The sequence below is a fragment of the Coregonus lavaretus genome (assembly GCF_964263955.1).
Source record: "Coregonus lavaretus genome assembly, contig: HAP1_SCAFFOLD_960, whole genome shotgun sequence".
NCBI classification, from domain to species: Eukaryota; Metazoa; Chordata; class Actinopteri; order Salmoniformes; family Salmonidae; genus Coregonus; species Coregonus lavaretus.
Window position 1 is genome coordinate 140,001 of NW_028164925.1, and position 21,920 is coordinate 161,920.

The 21,920-nt window shown below is 42.6% G+C and overlaps 1 protein-coding gene across 1 annotated transcript in view; it reads right to left on the minus strand.

The window, feature by feature from the left end:
• LOC311116444 (NLR family CARD domain-containing protein 3-like) overlaps positions 1 to 21,247 on the minus strand; it is a gene marked incomplete at its 3' end in the record, with an annotated part of 25,325 nt that extends 4,078 nt beyond the window's left edge. The window contains exons 1-7 of the mRNA XM_084191529.1: positions 21,147 to 21,247; positions 15,827 to 15,943; positions 15,440 to 15,524; positions 15,131 to 15,310; positions 12,914 to 14,703; positions 10,494 to 10,659; positions 5,731 to 5,900 (exon numbers count right to left, since the gene is read on the minus strand). Coding sequence (XP_084047655.1) covers positions 5,731 to 5,900; positions 10,494 to 10,659; positions 12,914 to 14,703; positions 15,131 to 15,310; positions 15,440 to 15,524; positions 15,827 to 15,943; positions 21,147 to 21,229 — 2,591 coding nt within the window. The 5' untranslated portion in view covers positions 21,230 to 21,247. The remainder of the gene's footprint in view (positions 1 to 5,730; positions 5,901 to 10,493; positions 10,660 to 12,913; positions 14,704 to 15,130; positions 15,311 to 15,439; positions 15,525 to 15,826; positions 15,944 to 21,146) is intronic.
• Between the last annotated feature and the right edge of the window lie 673 nt (positions 21,248 to 21,920).

The window sequence follows — 21,920 nt, forward strand, 5'->3', positions numbered from 1 at the left end:
CTAGTCCCCCCATTTGAAGAAGTCATAAGTATTCTGACCAATTCACTTATAGTGTATTAAAGTAGTCAAAAGTTGAGTATTTGGTCCCAAACTCGTTGGTTGCATTTGCAGTTTGTTTTGGTTGTGTTTTGGGTTATGTTTTGCCCGATAGTAACTGAATGGTGGATGATGACTGGAGTAATTTTCTGTCTAAGTGAGTAGATAACATGTTTCTAAACACTACTAAATTAATCCTGATGACATGATTAAGAAAAATCATGAATGAATCATGAATAATAATGAGTGAGAAAGTTACAGAGGCTACAACAAAACATGCTAACCTCTCACCATTACCAATAACAGAGGGGGTATGATCCTTGTTCCTCTGTAACTTTCTCATTCATCATCATTCACGATTCATTCATGATTATTCATAATCATAGTAGCATCCACATGAATGTAGAAGTGTTCAGAAACATCTTCTATTCTTACTGACAATACAAGTGAAGTGACTCCAAAATGACAGGACATTATTCACCATTCAGTTTCTATTAGGAAAAACATCATCCAAAATACAACCAAGACAAACTGCAAATGCATTCAACAAGTTTGTAGAATCACAAGCTTGATGTAATCACTGCAGGTAAGGAATATCGGACCAAATACTAAACTTTTGACTAAATGAATTTGTCCAAATAATTACGACTTCTTCAAATGGGAGAACTAGACACATAAAGTGCTTTCCTATCTAAACGGAAAAACAGATATGTATGAAAAACCTCAAATAAAAGGTGACATTCTGTACTGTCGCCTAATATGAAACATTCTATCTCAAATCCAAAATGATGGAGCATAGCACCAAATGTAAAACTGTAAGCTTCACTGTCCAAACACATATGGTGTGGACTATGTGTGCCTGGTAAACACATGTGGATCTGGTGAACAGTTATCACTTGTTGACCAACTACAGGAATACTGACCTCAGAGTCTCCAGTTTACAGTGGGGATTCCCCAGTCCAGCAGAGAGCAGCTTCACTCCTGAATCCTTCAGGTCATTGTTACTCAGATCCAGCTCTCTCAGGTGTGAGGGGTTTGACTTCAGAGCTGAGACCAGAGAAGCACAGCCTTCCTCTGTGACTAGACAGCCTGACAGCCTGCAAAGAGTCAAATCATATTAAAACCACACTGTTATTCTTTGGTGGTGAAAATAGTGGCAGTATATTTTTTCAACATTTTCATTTATACCAGTGTCCTGAAACCTGCCATATCTATTACCGTATTTTCCGCACTATAAGGCGCACTTAAAAGCCTTTAATTTTCTCAAAAAACGACAGTGCGCCTTATAATCCGGAGCGCCTTATATATGGATCAATTGGTTAATTGGTTGATCCATACTGGTTGTACACGGCGCTCAAGGTGCTCTGTCAAAATGTTTCAGTATGAAAAACCAATAAAAACAATTTAATAATAATGAAATGTTTCAGTACGACTGGTAAACTACAAAGCCGCACCACTTGCAGCATTACGGTAGAGACACGCTTACGATGCAGAGTTCAAGCTCAAGGCTGTCGGTCATGCAGTAGAATATGGGAATAGAGCAGCAGCGAGAGAATTCAACATTAATGAATCAATGGTACGGAAGTGGACGAAGCAAGAAGATGACCTGCGCCAAGTAAAGAAGACTAAACAGAGTTTCCGAGGGAACAAAGCGAGATGGCCACAGTTAGAGGACAAACTCGAACAGTGGGTTGTTGAACAGAGAGCAGCAAGTAGAAGCGTCTCTACAGTCACTATTCGAATGAAGGCAACAGCGCTAGCACGGGACATGACAATCGATGAATTTCGAGGCGGTCCTTCTTGGTGCTTTCGTTTTATGAAAAGACGTAATCTCTCCATCCGCACACAAACTACCGTCTCGCAGCAACTGCCAAAAGATTACCAAGAAAAGCTGGTCACTTTCCGCGCATACTGCAAAAAGAAGATCACTGAAAAGAAGATCCGGCCAGAGCACATCACCAACATGGACGAGGTTCCACTCACCTTTGATATTCCCGTGAACCGCACTGTGGAGAAAACGGGGACCAGTACGGTGTCTGTACGCACCACAGGCAATGAGAAGTCATCCTTCACTGTAGTTCTCGCCTGCCAGGCTAATGGCCAGAAACTTCCACCCATGATTATTTTCAAGAGGAAGACCTTGCCAAAAGAAAACTTTCCAGCCGGCGTCGTCATCAAAGCTAGCCCGAAGGGATGGGTGGATGAGGAAAAGATGAGTGAGTGGCTGAGAGAAATGTACGTCAAGAGACCGGGTGGCTTTTTCCACACAGCTCCGTCCCTATTGATCTACGACTCAATGCGCGCCCATATCACCGATGCTGTCAAAAAACAAGTGAAGCAAACTAATTCGGAGCTTGCCGTCATTCCGGGTGGATTAACTAAAGAACTGCAGCCGCTAGATATTGGTGTCAACAGGGCGTTCAAAGCTAGACTGCGAGCTGCGTGGGAGCAGTGGATGACAGAAGGCGAACACACGTTCACCAAGACGGGGAGACAGCGCCGGGCGACTTACGCCACTATCTGCCAATGGATCGTGGATGCCTGGGCTGATATATCGGTCTCAACTGTGGTCAAAGCTTTCACGAAGGCAGGAATAATCTCTGAACTGCCAGGCAACAGCAGCGACACTGACTCGGATAATGACGAGAGGGAGCCGGGCAGGTTGGATGCCGTAGTCGCCCAACTGTTCAATTCGGACACTGAAGATGAAGAATTCGAGGGGTTCGTGGATGGTGAATGAACTGAAAAAGTGAGTTTTACGTGTTATATGTAACTGAACAATGTTGAGTTATGCACTAACGTTTGATTTAGTGGTATCAGACTGTTTCTTTTACTACGTGTTTACTGAATCAGGGAAAGGTTCCCCTCCACGTTTGGGAGAAGAGTGAGCAAGGCTGGGAGATATTGTTAATATGCACATTAACGTTTGAACAACATTACCATGGGAGTGAACGGAGTTGTCAGAACGCTTAATAAAGTTTGACTTTATCTGACTGTTTTGTTGACATTCCTTTTAGCACAGCTCCATCTAGTGGATGCATAACGCAACCCCAGTCAATTCGTTTGACTACAGTATCTTCTATTATATGCGCCTTATAATCCGGTGCGCCCTATATATGAAAACAGTTCTAAAATAGGCCATTCATTGAAGGTGCGCCTTATAATCCGGTGCGCCTTATAGTGCGGAAAATACGGTAATAAATTAATGAATGTTTCATTATTAGAAATGATCATATATTGATTGTAGAGAGAAACATGTATAGTACGAATATTTGAGTAGACTGACCAGAGCAGTTTAAAAAGCAGTATCAGTCAAAAGACAGACAGTGAGGTATCAGATTTAGATTGTATTGAGTATACAGTCCACACCATATCTATTTTGACAAAGATAACATTTTAAATGTGGCTCTATACTCCAGCATTGTGGATTTGAGATCAAATGTTTCATATGAGGTGACAGTATATAATGTCACCTTTTATTTTAGGGTATTTTAATACATATCTGTTTCACCGTTTAGAAATGAAAGCACTTTATGTATCTAGTCCCCCCATTTGATGAAGTCATAAGTATTCTGACCAATTAACTTATAGTGTAGAAAAATAGTCAAAAGTTTAGTATTTGGTCTCAAACTCGTTGGTTACATTTGCAGTTTGTTTTGGTTGTGTTTTGGGTTATGTTTTGTCCAATAGTAACTGAATGGTGGATGATGACTGGAGTAATCTTCTGTCTAAGTGAGTAGATAACATGTTTCTAAACACTACTAAATTAATCCTGATGATGCCATGATTGAGAAAGATCATGAATGAATCATGAATAATAATGAATGAGAAAGTTACAGAGGCTACAACAAAACATGCTAACCTCTCGCCATTAACATCAAATAAAAGGTGACATTTTGTACTGTTGCCTGATATGAAGCATTATATCTCAAATCCAAAATGCTGGATCATAGCACCAAATGTAAAACTGTAAGCTTCACTGTCCAAACACATATGGTGTGGACTATGTGTGCCTGGTAAACACATGTGGATCTGGTGAACAGTTATCACTTGTTGACCAACTACAGGAATACTGACCTCAGAGTCTCCAGTTTACAGTGGGGATTCCCCAGTCCAGCAGAGAGCAGATTCACTCCTGAATCCTTCAGGTCATTGTTACTCAGATCCAGCTCTCTCAGGTGTGAGGGGTTTGACTTCAGAGCTGAGGCCAGAGAAGCACAGCCTTCCTCTGTGACTAGACAGCCTGACAGCCTGCAAAGAGTCAAATCATATTAAAACCACACTGCTATTCTTTGGTGGTGAAAATAGTGGCAGTATATTTTTTCAACATATTCAGATATATCAGTGTCCTGAAACCTGCCATATCTATTAGTAAATTAATGAATGTTTCATTATTAGAAATGATCATATATTGATTGTAGAGAGAAACATGTATAGTACGAATATTTGAGTAGACTGACCAGAGCAGTTTAAAAAGCAGTATCAGTCAAAAGACAGACAGTGAGGTATCAGATTTAGATTGTATTGAGTATACAGTCCACATCATATCTATTTTGACAAAGATAACATTTTAAATGTGGCTCTATACTCCAGCATTTTGGATTTGAGATCAAATGTTTCATATGAGGTGACAGTATATAATGTCACCTTTTATTTGAGGGTATTTTAATACATATCTGTTTCACCGTTTAGAAATGAAAGCACTTTATGTATCTAGTCCCCTATTTGAAGAAGTCATAAGTATTCTGACCATTTCACTTATAATTCATTAAAGTTGTCAAAAGTTGAGTATTTGGTTGTAAACTCGTTGGTTACATTTGCAGTTTGTTTTGGTTGTGTTTTGGGTTATGTTTTGTCCAATAGTAACTGAATGGTGGATGATGACTGGAGTAATCTTCTGTCTAAGTGGGTAGATAACATGTTTCTAAACATTACTGAATGAATCCTGATGATGCCATGATTAAGAAAAATCATGAATGAATCATGAATAATAATGAGTGAGAGAGTTACAGAGGCTACAACAAAACATGCTAACCTCTCACCATTACCAATAACAGAGGGGGTATGATCCTTGTTCCTCTGTAACTTTCTCATTCATCATCATCATTCACGATTCATTCATGATTATTCATAATTATGGTAGCATCCACATGGATGTAGATGTGTTCAGAAACATCTTCTATTCTTACTGACAATACCAGTGAAGTGACTCCAAAATGACAGGACATTATTCACCATTCAGTTTCTATTGGGAAAAACATCATCCAAAACACAACCAAGACAAACTGCAAATGCATTCAACAAGTTTGTAGAATCACAGGCTTGATGTAATCACTGCAGGTAAGGAATATGGGACCAAATACTAAACTTATGACTACTTCAATACAATATAAGTTAATATGTCCAAATTATTATGACTTTTTCAAATGGGAGAACTAGATACATAAAGTGTTTTCATTTCTAAACAGTAACACAGATATGTATGAAAATATCCTCAAATAAAAGGTGACATTCTGTACTGTTGCCTAATATGAAACATTCTATCTCAAATCCAAAATGCTGGAGCATAGCACCAAATTTAAAACTGTAAGCTTCACTGTCCAAACACATATGGTGTGGACTATGTGTGCCTGGTAAACACATGTGGCTCTGGTGAACAGTTATCACTTGTTGACCAACTACAGGAATACTGACCTCAGAGTCTCCAGTTTACAGTGGGGATTCCCCAGTCCAGCAGAGAGCAGCTTCACTCCTGAATCCTTCAGGTCATTGTTACTCAGATCCAGCTCTCTCAGGTGTGAGGGGTTTGACTTCAGAGCTGATACCAGAGAAGCACAGCCTTCCTCTGTGACTAGACAGCCTGACAGCCTGTAAAGAGTCAAATCATATTAAAACCACACTGCTATTCTTTGGTGGTGAAAATAGTGGCAGTATATTTTTTCAACATATTCAGATATATCAGTGTCCTGAAACCTGCCATATCTATTTATAAACGTATCCTCATTAAAAATGATCAAAGTATTGCTTGTAGAGAGAAAAATATAAAGTACAAATATTTGAGTAGACTGACCAGAGCAGTTTAAAAGCAGTATCAGTCAAAAGACAGACAGTGAGGTATCAGATTTAGATTGTATTGAGTATCCAGTCCACACCATATCTATTTTGACAGTGAAACTAACATTTTAAATGTGGCTCTGTACTCCAACATTTTGGATTTGAGATCAAATGTTTCATATGAGGTGACAGTATATAATGTCACCTTTTATTTGAGGGTATTTGAATACATATCTGTTTCACCATTTAGAAATGAAAGCACTTTATGTATCTAGTCCCCCTATTTGAAGAAGTCATAAGTATTCTGACCAATTCACTTATAGTGTATTAAAGTAGTCAAAAGTTGAGTATTTGGTCCCAAACTCGTTGGATTCATTTGCAGTTTGTTTTGGTTGTGTTTTGGGTTGTTTTGCCCGATAGTAACTGAATGGTGGATGATGACTGGAGTAATTTTCTGTCTAAGTGAGTAGATAACTGTCACGATCGTCTGAAGAAGCGGACCAATACGCAGCGCGTGGAGTGAACATGATGACTTTATTAATAAAGCAACCACGAAAAAACAACAAATGACGATAATGAAGTCCTCAGTGACACGACTGAACACGGAACAATAACCCACAAAACAAAGGTGAAAACTGACAGTTTAAATATGGCTCCCAATCAGAGATAACGAGCCGACAGCTGACACTCGTTACCTCCGATTGGGAGTCATTGACTACAACATACAACCACCTAGAAAAACAACCCCCAGACCTGCAAACATAGAAATACACCCGACAGAACTACCAACATAGAAAAACACCCAAATCCCCAACAAAACAACATACACTCTAGCTCACATACAAAAGTCCTAGAGCCAGAGTGTCACAGTACCCCCCCCTAAAGGTGCGAACTCCGGGCGCACCAACATCAGGACTAGGGGAGGGTCTGGGTGGGCGTCTGTCCACGGTGGCGGCTCTGGCCCCGGTCGTGATCCCCACCCCACCACAGTCACAACCTGCTTCGGTAGCCTCCTCCCAATGACCACCCTCCAACCAACCCCACCTGGACTAAGGGGCAACACCGGACTAAGGGGCAGCATCGGCCTAAGGGGCAGCACCGGGATAAGGGGCAGCACCGGGATAAGGGGCAGCACCGGAACAAGGGGCAGCACCGGGCTAAGGGGCAGCACCGGACTAAGGGGCAGCACCGGACTACGGGGCAGTACCGGACTAAGGGGCAGTACCGGACTAAGGGGCAGTACCAGGCTAAGGGACAGCACCAGGATAAGGAACAGCACCAGGATAAGGAGCAACACCGAGCTAAGGGGCAGCACCTGACTAAATGGCGGATCCTGGCTGGCTGGCTCTGGCGGATCCTGGCTGGCTGGCGGATCCTGGCTGGACGGCTCTGGCGGATCCCGGCTGGACGGCTCTGGCGGATCCCGGCTGGACGGCTCTGGCGGATCCCGGCTGGACGGCTCTGGCGGATCCTGGCTGGACGGCTCATGGCTGGCTGACGGATCTGGCTGCTCATGGCTGGCTGACGGATCTGGCTGCTCATGGCTGGCTGACGGATCTGGCTGCTCATGGCTGGCTGACGGATCTGGCTGCTCATGGCCGACTGACGGATCTGGCTGATCCTGTCTGGCGGAAGGCTCTGGCTGATCCTGTCTGGCAGAAGGCTCTGGCTGATCCTGTCTGGCAGAAGGCTCTGGCTGATCCTGTCTGGCATAAGGCTCTGGCTGATCCTGTCTGGCGGAAGGCTCTGGCTGATCCTGTCTGGCGGAAGGCTCTAGCGGCTCCGGTCTGGCGGACGGCTCTGATGGCTCATGGCAGACGGGCGGCTTTGCAGGCTTTGGGCAGACGGGCAGTTCAGGCCCCGTTGGGCAGACGGCAGACTCTGGCCGTCTGAGGCGCATCGTAGGCCTGGTGCATGGTGCCGGAACAGGAGGTACCGGGCTGAGGACACGCATCTCAGGGCTAGTGCGGGGAGAAGCAACAGGGCATGCTGGACCCTGGGGACGCACCGTAGGCCTGATGCGTGGTGCCGGAACTGGAGGTACCGGGCTGAGGACACGCATCTCAGGGCTAGTGCGGGAAGCAGCAACAGGGCATGCTTGGCCCTGGGGACGCACCGTAGGCCTGATGCGTGGTGCCGGAACTGGAGGTACCGGGCTGAGGACACGCATCTCAGGGCTAGTGCGGGAAGCAGCAACAGGGCATGCTTGGCCCTGGGGACGCACCTTAGGCCTGATGCGTGGTGCCGGAACTGGAGGTACCGGGCTGAGGACACGCATCTCAGGGCTAGTGCGGAGAGTCGGAACAGGGCATGCTGGACCCTGGGGACTCCCATAACGCCTAGTGCGGGGAGCCGGAACAGGGCATGCTGGACCCTGGGGACTCACCTCACGCCTAGTGCGGAGAGCAGGAACAGGCCGGGCGGGGCTGGCGACGCGCACCGTATCCCTGGTGCGAGTGGCCGGAACAGGCCGGGCCGGGCTGGCGAAGCGCACCGTATCCCTGGTGCGTGGAGTAGGAACAGGCCGGGCTGGGCTGGCGAAGCGCACCGTATCCCTGGTGCGTGGAGTAGGAACAGGCCGGGCTGGGCTGGCGAAGCGCACCGTATCCCTGGTGCGTGGAGTAGGAACAGGCCGGGCTGAGCTGGCGACGCGCACCGCATACTTGGTGCGTATGGCAGGAACAGGCCGAACCGGGCTGGCGACGCGCACCTTACACTTAGTGCGAGGGACCGGAACAGGCCGTACCGTACGGGGAACACACACTACTGGCTGCACCTCGGGACTAGGAACGGGCCGGACCGAACTGGTTACACACCCCAGTACCTCACGCCGTGCCTCAACACCTTCCTTCCCTGCTTTACCCAGTAGCCCCCTTGACCTGGTAGCCCACTGAATCCGTCCCTTCTCTGCCTCCGTCAGCCCCCTTAACCTGGCAGCCCTCTGGCTCTGCCTTGTGGCAGCCTCCTGCTGCTCCGTCGCCCAAGCCATGTGCCCCCCCCCAAAAATTTCTTGGGGTTGCCTCTCGTCCTTCCGACGATGATGGCCCTGCTGATGCCGTTGCTCCTCTCGCCGTCGCCTCTCCACCGTCTCGCTCCAAGGACGGCGATCCATCCCATCGAGGATCTCCTCCCAAGTCCAGGACCCTTTTCCTTCCACCAGTTCCTTCCATGTCCAGACCCTTTGTTCCTGGACGCGCTGCTTGGTTCCTTTACGGTGGGTTATTCTGTCACGATCGTCTGAAGAAGCGGACCAATACGCAGCGCGTGGAGTGAACATGATGACTTTATTAATAAAGCAACCACGAAAAAACAACAAATGACGATAATGAAGTCCTCAGTGACACGACTGAACACGGAACAATAACCCACAAAACAAAGGTGAAAACTGACAGTTTAAATATGGCTCCCAATCAGAGATAACGAGCCGACAGCTGACACTCGTTACCTCCGATTGGGAGTCATTGACTACAACATACAACCACCTAGAAAAACAACCCCCAGACCTGCAAACATAGAAATACACCCGACAGAACTACCAACATAGAAAAACACCCAAATCCCCAACAAAACAACATACACTCTAGCTCACATACAAAAGTCCTAGAGCCAGAGTGTCACAATAACATGTTTCTAAACACTACTAAATTAATCTTTATGATGCCATGATTAAGAACAATTATGAATGAATCATGAATAATAATGAATGAGAAAGTTACAGAGGCTACAACAAAACATGCTAACCTCTCACCATTACCAATAACAGAGGGGGTATGATCCTTGTTCCTCTGTAACTTTCTCATTCATCATCATTCACGATTCATTCATGATTATTCATAATCATGGTAGCATCCACATGAATGTAGAAGTGTTCAGAAACATCTCCTATTCTTACTGACAATACAAGTGAAGTGACTCCAAAATGACAGGACATTATTCACCATTCAGTTTCTATTAGGAAAAACATCATCCAAAACACAACCAAGACAAACTGCAAATGCATTCAACAAGTTTGTAGAATCACAGGCTTGATGTAATCACTGCAGGTAAGGAATATGGGACCAAATACTAAACTTATGACTACTTTAATACAATATAAGTGAATATGTCCAAATTATGAATACTTTTTCAAATGGAAGAACTAGACACATAAAGTGCTTTCATTTCTAAACAGTAACACAGATATGTATGAAAATACCCTCAAATAAAAGGTGACATTCTGTACTGTCGCCTAATATGACATTCTATCTGAAATCCAAAATGCTGGAGCATAGCACCAAATGTAAAACTGTAAGCTTCACTGTCCAAACACATATGGTGTGGACTATGTGTGCCTGGTAAACACATGTGGATCTGGTGAACAGTTATCACTTGTTGACCAACTACAGGAATACTGACCTCAGAGTCTCCAGTTTACAGTGGGGATTCCCCAGTCCAGCAGAGAGCAGCTTCACTCCTGAATCCTTCAGGTCATTGCTACTCAGATCCAGCTCTCTCAGGTGTGAGGGGTTTGACTTCAGAGCTGAGACCAGAGAAGCACAGCCTTCCTCTGTGACTAGACAGCCTGACAGCCTGCAAAGAGATCATCATGATTTCACAAACACACTGTTAATTTAACCAGTAGTGTAGAAGGACAATGGCAGATGCATTTTGTTTATTCTCTCAAACAACATACAGTGGGGAAAAAAAGTATTTAGTCAGCCACCAATTGTGCAAGTTCTCCCACTTAAAAAGATGAGAGAGGCCTGTAATTTTCATCATAGGTACACGTCAACTATGACAGACAAATTGAGAAAAGAAAATCCAGAAAATCACATTGTAGGATTTCTAATGATTTTATTTGCAAATTATGGTGGAAAATAAGTATTTGGTCACCTACAAACAAGCAAGATTTCTGGCTCTCACAGACCTGTAACTTCTTCTTTAAGAGGCTCCTCTGTCCTCCACTCGTTACCTGTATTAATGGCACCTGTTTGAACTTGTTATCAGTATAAAAGACACCTGTCCACAACCTCAAACAGTCACACTCCAAACTCCACTATGGCCAAGACCAAAGAGCTGTCAAAGGACACCAGAAACACAATTGTAGACCTGCACCAGGCTGGGAAGACTGAATCTGCAATAGGTAAGCAGCTTGGTTTGAAGAAATCAACGGTGGGAGCAATTATTAGGAAATGGAAGACATATAAGACCACTGATAATCTCCCTCGATCTGGGGCTCCACGCAAGATCTCACCCCGTGGGGTCAAAATGATCACAAGAACGGTGAGCAAAAATCCCAGAACCACACGGGGGACCTAGTGAATGACCTGCAGAGAGCTGGGACCAAAGTAACAAAGCCTACCATCACTAACACACTACGCCGCCAGGGACTCAAATCCTGCAGTGCCAGACGTGTCCCCCTGCTTAAGCCAGTACATGTCCAGGCCCGTCTGAAGTTTGCTAGAGTGCATTTGGATGATCCAGAAGAGGATTGGGAGAATGTCATATGGTCAGATGAAACCAAAATAGAACTTTTTGGTAAAAACTCAACTCGTCGTGTTTGGAGGACAAAGAATGCTGAGTTGCATCCAAAGAACACCATACCTACTGTGAAGCATGGGGGTGGAAACATCATGCTTTGGGGCTGTTTTTCTGCAAAGGGACCAGGACGATTGATCCGTGTAAAGGAAAGAATGAATGGGGCCATGTATCGTGAGATTTTGAGTGAAAACCTCCTTCCATCAGCAAGGGTATTGAAGATGAAACGTGGCTGGGTCTTTCAGCATGACAATGATCCCAAACACACCGCCCGGGCAACGAAGGAGTGGCTTCGTAAGAAGCATTTCAAGGTCCTGGAGTGGCCTAGCCAGTCTCCAGATCTCAACCCCATAGAAAATCTTTGGAGGGAGTTGAAAGTCCGTGTTGCCCAGCGACAGCCCCAAAACATCACTGCTCTAGAGGAGATCTGCATGGAGGAATGGGCCAAAATACCAGCAACAGTGTGTGAAAACCTTGTGAAGACTTACAGAAAACGTTTGACCTGTGTCATTGCCAACAAAGGGTATACAACAAAGTATTGAGAAACTTTTGTTATTGACCAAATACTTATTTTCCACCATAATTTGCAAATAAATTCATTAAAAATCCTACAATGTGATTTTCTGGATTTTTTTTTCTCATTTTGTCTGTCATAGTTGACGTGTACCTATGATGAAAATTACAGGTCTCTCTCATCTTTTTAAGTGGGAGAACTTGCACAATTGGTGGCTGACTAAATACTTTTTTTCCCCACTGTATATATTCATCTTCCGTCTCCTAGAATTGTCACGATCGTTATTAGAAACGGACCAAGGCGCAGCGTGATAAACGTACATCTTTTAATTAGTACTTTAACATATACCACAAAAACAATACGTGAAGTCTAAAGGTTCACCACCACATACAGAATATATATATATATATGACTATATATATACCTATACAGAACAAGATCCCACAATGACCAGTGAAAACAGGCTGCCTAAGTATGGTTCCCAATCAGAGACAACGAGCCACAGCTGCGTCTGATTGGGAACCAACCGGCCAACATAGAATTACACGATCTAGAACAAACATAGAAAATACAACATAGAAACTACACACCCTTGCTCAATATTTAAGAGTCCCCAGAGCCAGGGCGTGACAAGAATTGTATGGTCATATTGTTATACTAATGTGAAAATCAATGCATTTATTCAATATGTTTTTCAATAGAATATTATATACATATAATAATACATATTTTTCTCTAAACTTAATATTTCTTCCTGATGATTAGTACTTAAATGTCATTTTATGTACTCACAGAGCAGCTCTGGAGGCTTTGACCACTGGCAGCAGCCTCAGAAGACCTTCCTCTGTTCTGGAGTATTTCTTCAGGTCAAACACATCCAGCTCCTTTTCTGAAGTCAGCAACACAAAGACCAGAGCTGACCACTGTGCAGGTGACAGTTCTTCTTCTGAGAGACTTCCTGATCTCAGGTAGCTTTGGATCTCCTCCACTAGAGAATGGTCATTCAGTTCATTCAGACAGTGGAACAGATTGATGCACCTCTCTGGAGAGGGATTCTCCCTGATCTTCTCCTTGATGTACTTGACTGTTTCTTCATGGCTCTGTGAGTTGCTTCTTGTCTTTGTCAGTAGACCTCGTAAGTGCTTCTGATTGGACTCCAGTGAGAGGCCCAGAAGGAAGCGGAGGAAAAGGTCCAGGTTTCCTGTCTCACTTTGTAAGGCTTTATCCACAGCACTCTTGTAGAAAGTAACTTCAGGCTTGTCTCTGAACAGTGCAAAAAAGTTCATGGACGTTGATTGAGGCTTAGCCATTAGATTGTCATTGTTGTTGATGAATGAGAGGAACACATATACAGCAGCCAGAAACTCCTGAATGCTCAGATGCACGAAGCAGTACACCTTGTCCTGGTACAGCCCACATTCCTCTTTAAAGAGCTGTGTGCACAATCCTGAGTACACTGAGGCTTCATTGACATCAATGCCAGCCTCTTTCAGGTCTTCTTCATAGAAAATCAGATTGCCCTCAACAAGCTGTTGAAAAGCCAGTTTTCCCAGTGACAGAATGCAGTGTTTATTCCAGTGTGGACCTGTCTCTTCTTTCCCGAGATACTTTTCATTCTTCTGTTTGGTATGAAACACCACAAGGTGTATGAACATCTCAGTCAGAGTCTTGGGCATCTCTTCTGTCTTGTCTGTACTCAACATGTGTTCAAGGACTGTTGCAGAAATCCAACAGAAGACTGGAATGTGGCACATGATGTGGAGGCTCCTTGATGTCTTTATGTGTGAGATGATTCTGCTGGCCAGGTCCTCATCACTGAATCTCTTCCTGAAGTACTCCTCCTTCTGTGGGTCATTGAACCCTCGTACCTCTGTCACCTGGTCAACACACACAGAAGGGATCTTATTGGCTGCTGCAGGTCGGGTAGTTATCCAGAGGAGAGCAGAGGGAAGCAGATTTCCCTTGATGAGATTTGTCAGCAGAACATCCACTGAGGTTGACTCTGTGACGTCACAACATATCTTGTTCTTCTGGAAGTCTAGGGGCAGTCGGCACTCATCCAGACCATCAAAGATGAACAGAACTTTGTACTTGTCGTAGTTGGAGATTCTTGATTCTTTGGTTTCCATTGAGAAGTGATTGAGAAGTTCAACGAAAGTGTGTTTTTCCTCTTTCATCAAATTCAGCTCCCGAAAAGGGAATGAAAATACAAATTGGACATCCTGATTTGCTTTTCCTTCAGCCCAGTCCAGAATGAACTTCTGCACAGAGACTGTTTTTCCAATGCCAGCGACTCCCTTTGTCAGCACAGTTCTGATAAGTTTGTCTTGTCCAGTTAAGGGTTTGAAGATGTCGTTACATTTGACTGCAGTCTCTGGTCTTGCTTGTTTCCTGGTTGTTGTCTCAATCTGTCTCAGCTCATGTTCATTATTGACCTCTCCTGTTCCACCCTCTGTGATGTAGAGCTCTGTGTAGATCTTATTGAGAAGTGTTGGGTTTCCTTGTTTAGCGATCCCCTCAAATACACATTGAAACTTCTTCTTTAGATTAGATTTGAGTTCACGTTGGCAAATCACAGCAAGCTCATCTGAATCTAGAAATAACACAGAGGATATTAATATTACATCTGTTTTAATGCCTACAGTATTCTAAGACTGTCTTATAAAGTTTAAATTGTAATCATGTATTCTCTTAACTGTTTGTATAAATGTGTAAATGTTTTCATAATGCATTACACACTGGTGTGACTGATTTATATCATTATTGGTATTCTCTCTCTCTCTCTCTCTCTGTCTAAATTAATCACCAACCCACATCCCTGCTGCTACTTGATGAGGTCACTAGGTGTTGTGTTAAGGCTGCTACAATATCATTGAGTTACACAGCTACTTTAGCTGTACTTTAGCTACAGCTTTTAAATGTTCTAAAACAGCATTCAACATGAAGCAGACAGCTCTTACTTTTCTCCAGTGTGTCAGCAAGCTCCTTCTGGTTCATTTTCCTCAGGACGTGCAGTGTGATCTTCAGAGCCCCCTCTCTGGCACTGCTCTCCTGCTTCTCATCTTCAGCATCCACCACTTCCTTATCCTGCTTCTGACTCTCAAAGCCTTCTGGGAGTTCTGGACTAAGAATCCTCTTGAACATCTTCAGCTCGTTCTTCACAAATGTCATAATATTCTCTTCAAGCAACTGAAATAAATCAAGTAAATAAGTTATGCAAGAGACTAAATGCCTTCTCATTAACACATGAATGAATGATTGACAGATCAACTTTACTTGAGGTAAACAAAAACAAATGTACATAACAGGACCACATACACTGAATATGGAGTCCAGGTCTGTTTGATGACTCTGGGAAGACTGACCACTGAGAATCTCTGACTCTGATCTCTCCTGTTGGTTTCTGTGGACAAAACATGAGATTACATCTCCTCATCCAGGGAGTGCACACACACACACACACACACACACACACACACACACACACACACACACACACACACAGACACACACACAGACACACACACACACACACACACAGGGAGGGAATGTTGTGTTAGTTTAATATTGTTTCCATGAAAATGGAAAAAAGGTTTAGCCTATGGATTATGAAAACAACAAAAAGAAATGGGAAAATGGGAGAGGAGAAATGACTAAAGACAGTGTTGTTTAACTCACTGACCATGACCCCTGAGTTCTTCTTACCTTTGTTCACTAGAAAAGTCTCCCTCTCTAAACACTATAGGAAGATTCATAGACTTGTCACTCTTCATGGACACACAGCTGGGTACAGGGGAGGCTGGTCTCTCCTGCTTGATTGGACTTTTGGTTTTTTCACTATCTAATCATGGCATGGGATTGTTCAACGACAGACATGTATTTGTTTAAAATCTATCACTTGATGGTTTTATTTCAGACAGACAAATAATCATGTTTTTTTGCAAAATGCTATATATATCTGCCTCACTCTCAGAGAAATAAGTAGTACTGCTAGGTTTTACAGAGTAATAATATATCTTCCTCACTCTCAGAGAAATAAGTAGTACTGCTAGGTTTTACACAGTCAAATGTAACAAATAACTACATTTTTAAACAAAAATCTGTCCAAATGTACAAAATTCAATACAGTAATATGAGATCTGTACGTAAAACATTACATTTTTGTCATTTAGCAGATGTTCTTATACAAAAGAATCTTAAGGCTAAGTTTATTGATAGAACATTCGTAGGAACATTGTTAAATCTCTGAGCTGGTTAAAAAAAACGTTGTTATTAACGTTGCACTTGAAAACGCTCATATCTATAGAACTCTATAGAACTCTGTAGAACTCTGTAGAACTCTGTAGAACTCTTTAGAACTCTATAGAACTCTATAGAACTCTATAGAACTCTATAGAACTCTGTAGAACTCTGTAGAACTCTATAGAACTCTGTAGAACTCTGTAGAACTCTGTAGAACTCTATAGAACTCTATAGAACTCTGTAGAACAGCGTCGTTAGATGTAGAAAGTTGTGAATCGTTAGAAACTTTTTTTTTTTCATGCGTCACTTTAAACACAGAAGATCTCCCCTAAGCATAGAATCACATGGTTGACCCCCTGGTTCCGCTCTAGGTTTCTTCCTAGGTTCCTGCCTTTCTAGGGAGTTTTTCCTAGCCACCGTGCTTCTACATCTGCATTGCTTGCTCTTTGGGGTTTTAGACTGGGTTTCATATAAGCACTTTGTGACAACTGCTGATGTAAAAAATGTATTCTGGGAAGGCACTGATGAAGCACTGCTAACGCAAGAGGAACGACTGAAAAAGCATTTAACACATTACTGTGATGTTTATTATTACTCTATAGGTTATTTACTCCTAAAAGCTTGTGCCGTCAGCGGCAGCGAGCACTCTGCCTTCTAGCACAAGCGAGGGGCATGTTGAGGTACATTTGCTTACCGGGAGGGTTACATGATGTAATTTATTGGCCGGCTGGAAGACGCACTCTTGTCTTATCTATTCCGAGGTTGTTTAATCGCAATATTAGATATTTCATAATGCATGTATACTAGGGTTGAGGTTGGAGCATCTGACTAGTGATTATTTACCCGGGGTTCAACACCTGCTATAGTCACTATTTAATTGCTCTTCCAAAAGCATCACAGGCCTAATACGAGATATATAGCTAACTAAAGTAATGAGTGACCATTTTAGACATGGGACATATAGTATTTGGTTGCATGCTATTTTATGTCAAACATATTGCTGCTTGTAGCCTATAACTGATGCTTCATGGTCTTATGCTGCCATCTATTGGAAATATTTAGCATTACAAGTTATTAATTTACGTACGGACATTAGTGAGGCAGCTGAAAAATAAAGTGTATTTTTCTTGTTAATTCCTTTGATCAGTCTCAAACCTGCCCCACCTATCCCATGGCAATTGCTGGACTTTCACACAGAGGTTACTAGGTCACCCAATTCAAACCATATTAGAAAAATAACACAAATGTGTCTAAGTGTTCTGCCTTGCAATAATAAATATCATAAAATAACTAATTTAAAAAAAAAAAAACTGCAAAACGCTTAGACAGGTTTTGAGTAACAAAATAATACTATAATTGTATTTACTAAGTTAATATTATTAGCAAAATAGTTTCTAAAAGTGTTCTAGGCTACCCTACCCTAGAATTAGGGTTACGGTTAATGCTAAAATAGGTTATAAGTAGGGTTAGAGTTTCTGTATAGCACTTTGTGACATCTGCTGGTGTAAAAAGGGCTTTATAAATACATTTGATTGATTGTTAGGTTTAGTGTTTATATGGCAAAAAACAGTATGGGTTTATGGCACTCTTGCTCCTCCTTGTGGCCGTATGTGGGTACTACATAACTCATTCATCACATTTACATTTTTTTTTTAGTCACGGGTCTCCAGGTCGCGGCCGGCTACAACAGTCTGGATTCGAACCAGGATCTCTAGTGGCCTTAGACCACTGCAAGAGACCTGACACTTCATGACACTTGCTAGGCTTAGGCTCATAATCTGAGGTAGCGACTGCGTCTGATCTACAAATCCATTAGCTAGACCATCCGATTAGACAACAATCACCCCATTATACCCATTTGGTTTGCATCTCAGTGAACCTGTGCAGCATTCGCTCAATTTGATGCCTATGAACGAAGATTTCGATGCATATCAAATTACCCAGCAGCCATTTAGAAACCACAAGTCGTCAAAAAAATGGTTATTTCTTAATAAAAAAATGTCTTCTGGCTGTTTAAATCTGCCACATCTTGAAAAAGAGGACAGGGACATGCGTTTTGTTTAGATTGTACACTTTTTTTCTTAAAACAAATATGGTTAACCATGATCAGAAAATGTTTAATGTTTGATGGCTATCCGCCAGCCATCGCCTCTAAAACTGTGTCTCACCTCACTATAGGTGACCACAACATGTACTCAGGTGAACAGTGTGCGCGCTCACCAAGTAGCCGTAACCTTGTTAATAATAAGTTACCTGAGGTAAACCTACAGGGTTAACACTCACCAAGTAGCCGTAACCTTGTTAATAATAAGTTACCTGAGGTAAACCTACAGGGTTAGCGCTCACCAAGTAGCCGTAACCTTGTTAATAATAAGTTACCTGAGGTAAACCTACAGGGTTAACGCTCACCAAGTAGCCGTAACCTTGTTAATAATAAGTTACCTGAGGTAAACCTACAGGGTTAACGCTCACCAAGTAGCCGTAACCTTGTTAATAATAAGTTACCTGAGGTAAACCTACAGGGTTAATGCTCACCAAGTAGCTGTAACCTTGTTAATAATAAGTTACCTGAGGTAAACCAACAGGGTTAACACTCACCAAGTAGCTGTAACCTTGTTAATAATAAGTTACCTGAGGTAAACCTACAGGGTTAACGCTCACCAAGTAGCCGTAACCTTGTTAATAATAAGTTACCTGAGGTAAACCTACAGGGTTAACGCTCACCAAGTAGCCGTAACCTTGTTAATAATAAGTTACCTGAGGTAAACCTACAGGGTTAATGCTCACCAAGTAGCTGTAACCTTGTTAATAATAAGTTACCTGAGGTAAACCAACAGGGTTAACACTCACCAAGTAGCTGTAACCTTGTTAATAATAAGTTACCTGAGGTAAACCTACAGGGTTAACGCTCACCAAGTAGCCGTAACCTTGTTAATAATAAGTTACCTGAGGTAAACCTACAGGGTTAATGCTCACCAAGTAGCCATAACCTTGGTAATAATAAGTTACCTGAGGTAAACCTACAGGGTTAACGCAGGCAGGTCTCATTGATAACAATAGTGAAGCTGGCATTGTGACTCAGAACAATGGGCTGGGAATAGAACGTTCTGAAGGCGAGTCGGTGCCACGGAGCTCAATAGAACTAATAGGAGCTGGCAGGGTGAAAAATACCCTAAAATAAGGCCTGTTTTTTCGCAATTACATCATAACCAGGGACAGAAGGTAATATTATGAAACTGGGCTCCATGGCGGATGCAATTAACTAATTTTATCAGAAATAAACGTTGTAAAAAATGTAACTTGAGGCGCCCCGGAAATAATATTCAAAAGTTCAGTCCTTGGACACAGAGGGGTTAAACACTAAAGTTACCGTCCATCTAGTGAAGAGAGGAGAACCGGACAGAGGGATGGTAGGTAGCCAGCATCCGTCAACGAGAGAGGGAGAAGCCCTCCACGGTATTTAATAGGTGGAAGAAACAACCAGGGAGCTCCATCGGTCCACAAGAAATGCAGGCAGCCAGTGATGATGTAGTGGTAGCTAGGATAACTAGGATGCTGCTGGTAAAGATTAGCTAGCTTAGCTAGCTGTACCGACTAGCTTGGATAGCTAGCAGGTCGTTCGTCTGTCCCTCGAGGATGATGACGAACCCGTTGAACCACACAATTAAACAAGACTAGCGAGTGAAAAGGATCTGGCTACACTCATACTGTCACTGACCATTAAGCAAAAAAGCAAATTGAACAATAAACTTCGGTGTCTCAACACTGTAACGAACTCCGTCGTTATTTCCCAACATCACCTCAGCCCACTCGTAACTGGACAATATGCTTGGCGCCAAACCGTACGTGGACGCGGGCAGTTCTGTACGTGGACGCGGACAGTTTCAGAACGCGGACATGAGCAGAGCCACACAATAAACTAAACCAAGTATTTACAGTCGGGTACATTAGTAATATTCATTTTTTATTATATAAAACAAAATGATTCGTTTTTTAAAACAATTTATTGAGATCTGGGCCCATATCCAAAAAGCGTCTCAGAGTAGAAAATGTGTCGTATAAGTGCTGAGAATAAAGCCATTTTAGTCCTACTCTTATGGGTATAAATTAAAGCTATGCATGAAGCCTCTTTATTCATAAGTGTCCCACCTAGTTGGCAGATATTTAGGACACCTCATGAGCTGTACTAACCAGTTAAGAGGTACCAGCAGGTGTCTTGATAATAGAAACATGCAGCGAGTCAGTGGTTCCTGTGCAACATGTAGTTGCTTTGGAGCAGTGGTGACCTGTCATTCAGGGCAGAGCCCCACCTGTTTAGCAGATGCTCTTACCCAGAGCGATTTACAGTAAGTGCATTCATCTTAAGATAGCTAGGTGAGACAACCAGATAATACAGTCAAATATACAGGATACGAACATTCAATTTCAGCTAAACAATGGATATATAGCGTTTTGCAATAAAAATAATAATAATGATATACATCTAAAATCTATTGGTCCTCTGTAGCTCAGCTGGTAGAGCACGGCGATTGTAACGCCAAGGTAGTGGGTTCGATCCCCGGGACCACACATACACAAAAATGTATGCACGCATGACTGTAAGTTGCTTTGGATAAAAGCGTCTGCTAAATGGCATATTATATTATTATAAACATCTGAGAACAGTAATATTGAAGGTACCCATAAGCAACCATTTCTGATTAAAAAAAACATGTGAAAAATTGTGGAAATAGCATTTAGGAAATAAACTCTTAATCATTCTTAAACAAAATTGACATCTCACCTCTTAGCTTTGGTGTCATGTCCCCCAGAGAGACTCATTTTAGAGGCAGGGCCCCCCTCCTCTCTCTCCCCAGAGAGACTCATTTTAGAGGCAGGGACCCCCTCCTCTCTCTCCCCAGAGAGACTCATTTTAGACCACTGACCCCTAAACAGAGATCCAACATGTTGGTTGTAGTTAACACAGTAATTCTTGAATGTGAATTGTTATCATTTATTAATTATTTCTTACAAAACATTTACTAACAGACATATCGAAACAGTCAGGTGATTTAATGCAATCACATGAATATGTAGTTGTGACATCTCTTCACCATGGCCATGTCACACACTTATTTGTATTCATTATAAGTCGGCCATTTATTATTTTTGAATCTGTTCTTTTCTAAACGTATCTGAGAATGTAGACAGAAGGGCTAAAACGGGCTTGATTGATCTGGGGGGGATCAGTGATCTATACAGAAAGTTTTTTTGCAACAATTAAGAGATTTTTTATTATTTAAAGTAGGCTAGGTTATAATGTATAACAGTAATTTTTTGTGTAAAGCAGATCAAGGTCTATACCTCATCAAGTGGTGACCCATCATTCAGGGCAGGTGGCCTTTCCTGTTTGGCATGTTATTGTGGCATTAATAAGTGTCACATATCAGTTTGCTAACAATGTAAAAAAAAATACATATATATATATCATTGAGTTAATAAAGCAGCATACAAACATGGTCTCTTTTTTGTTTTCTTGAGTAAGGCAGCTCCAAAATGCAGGTGTTTCAGCCTAGCT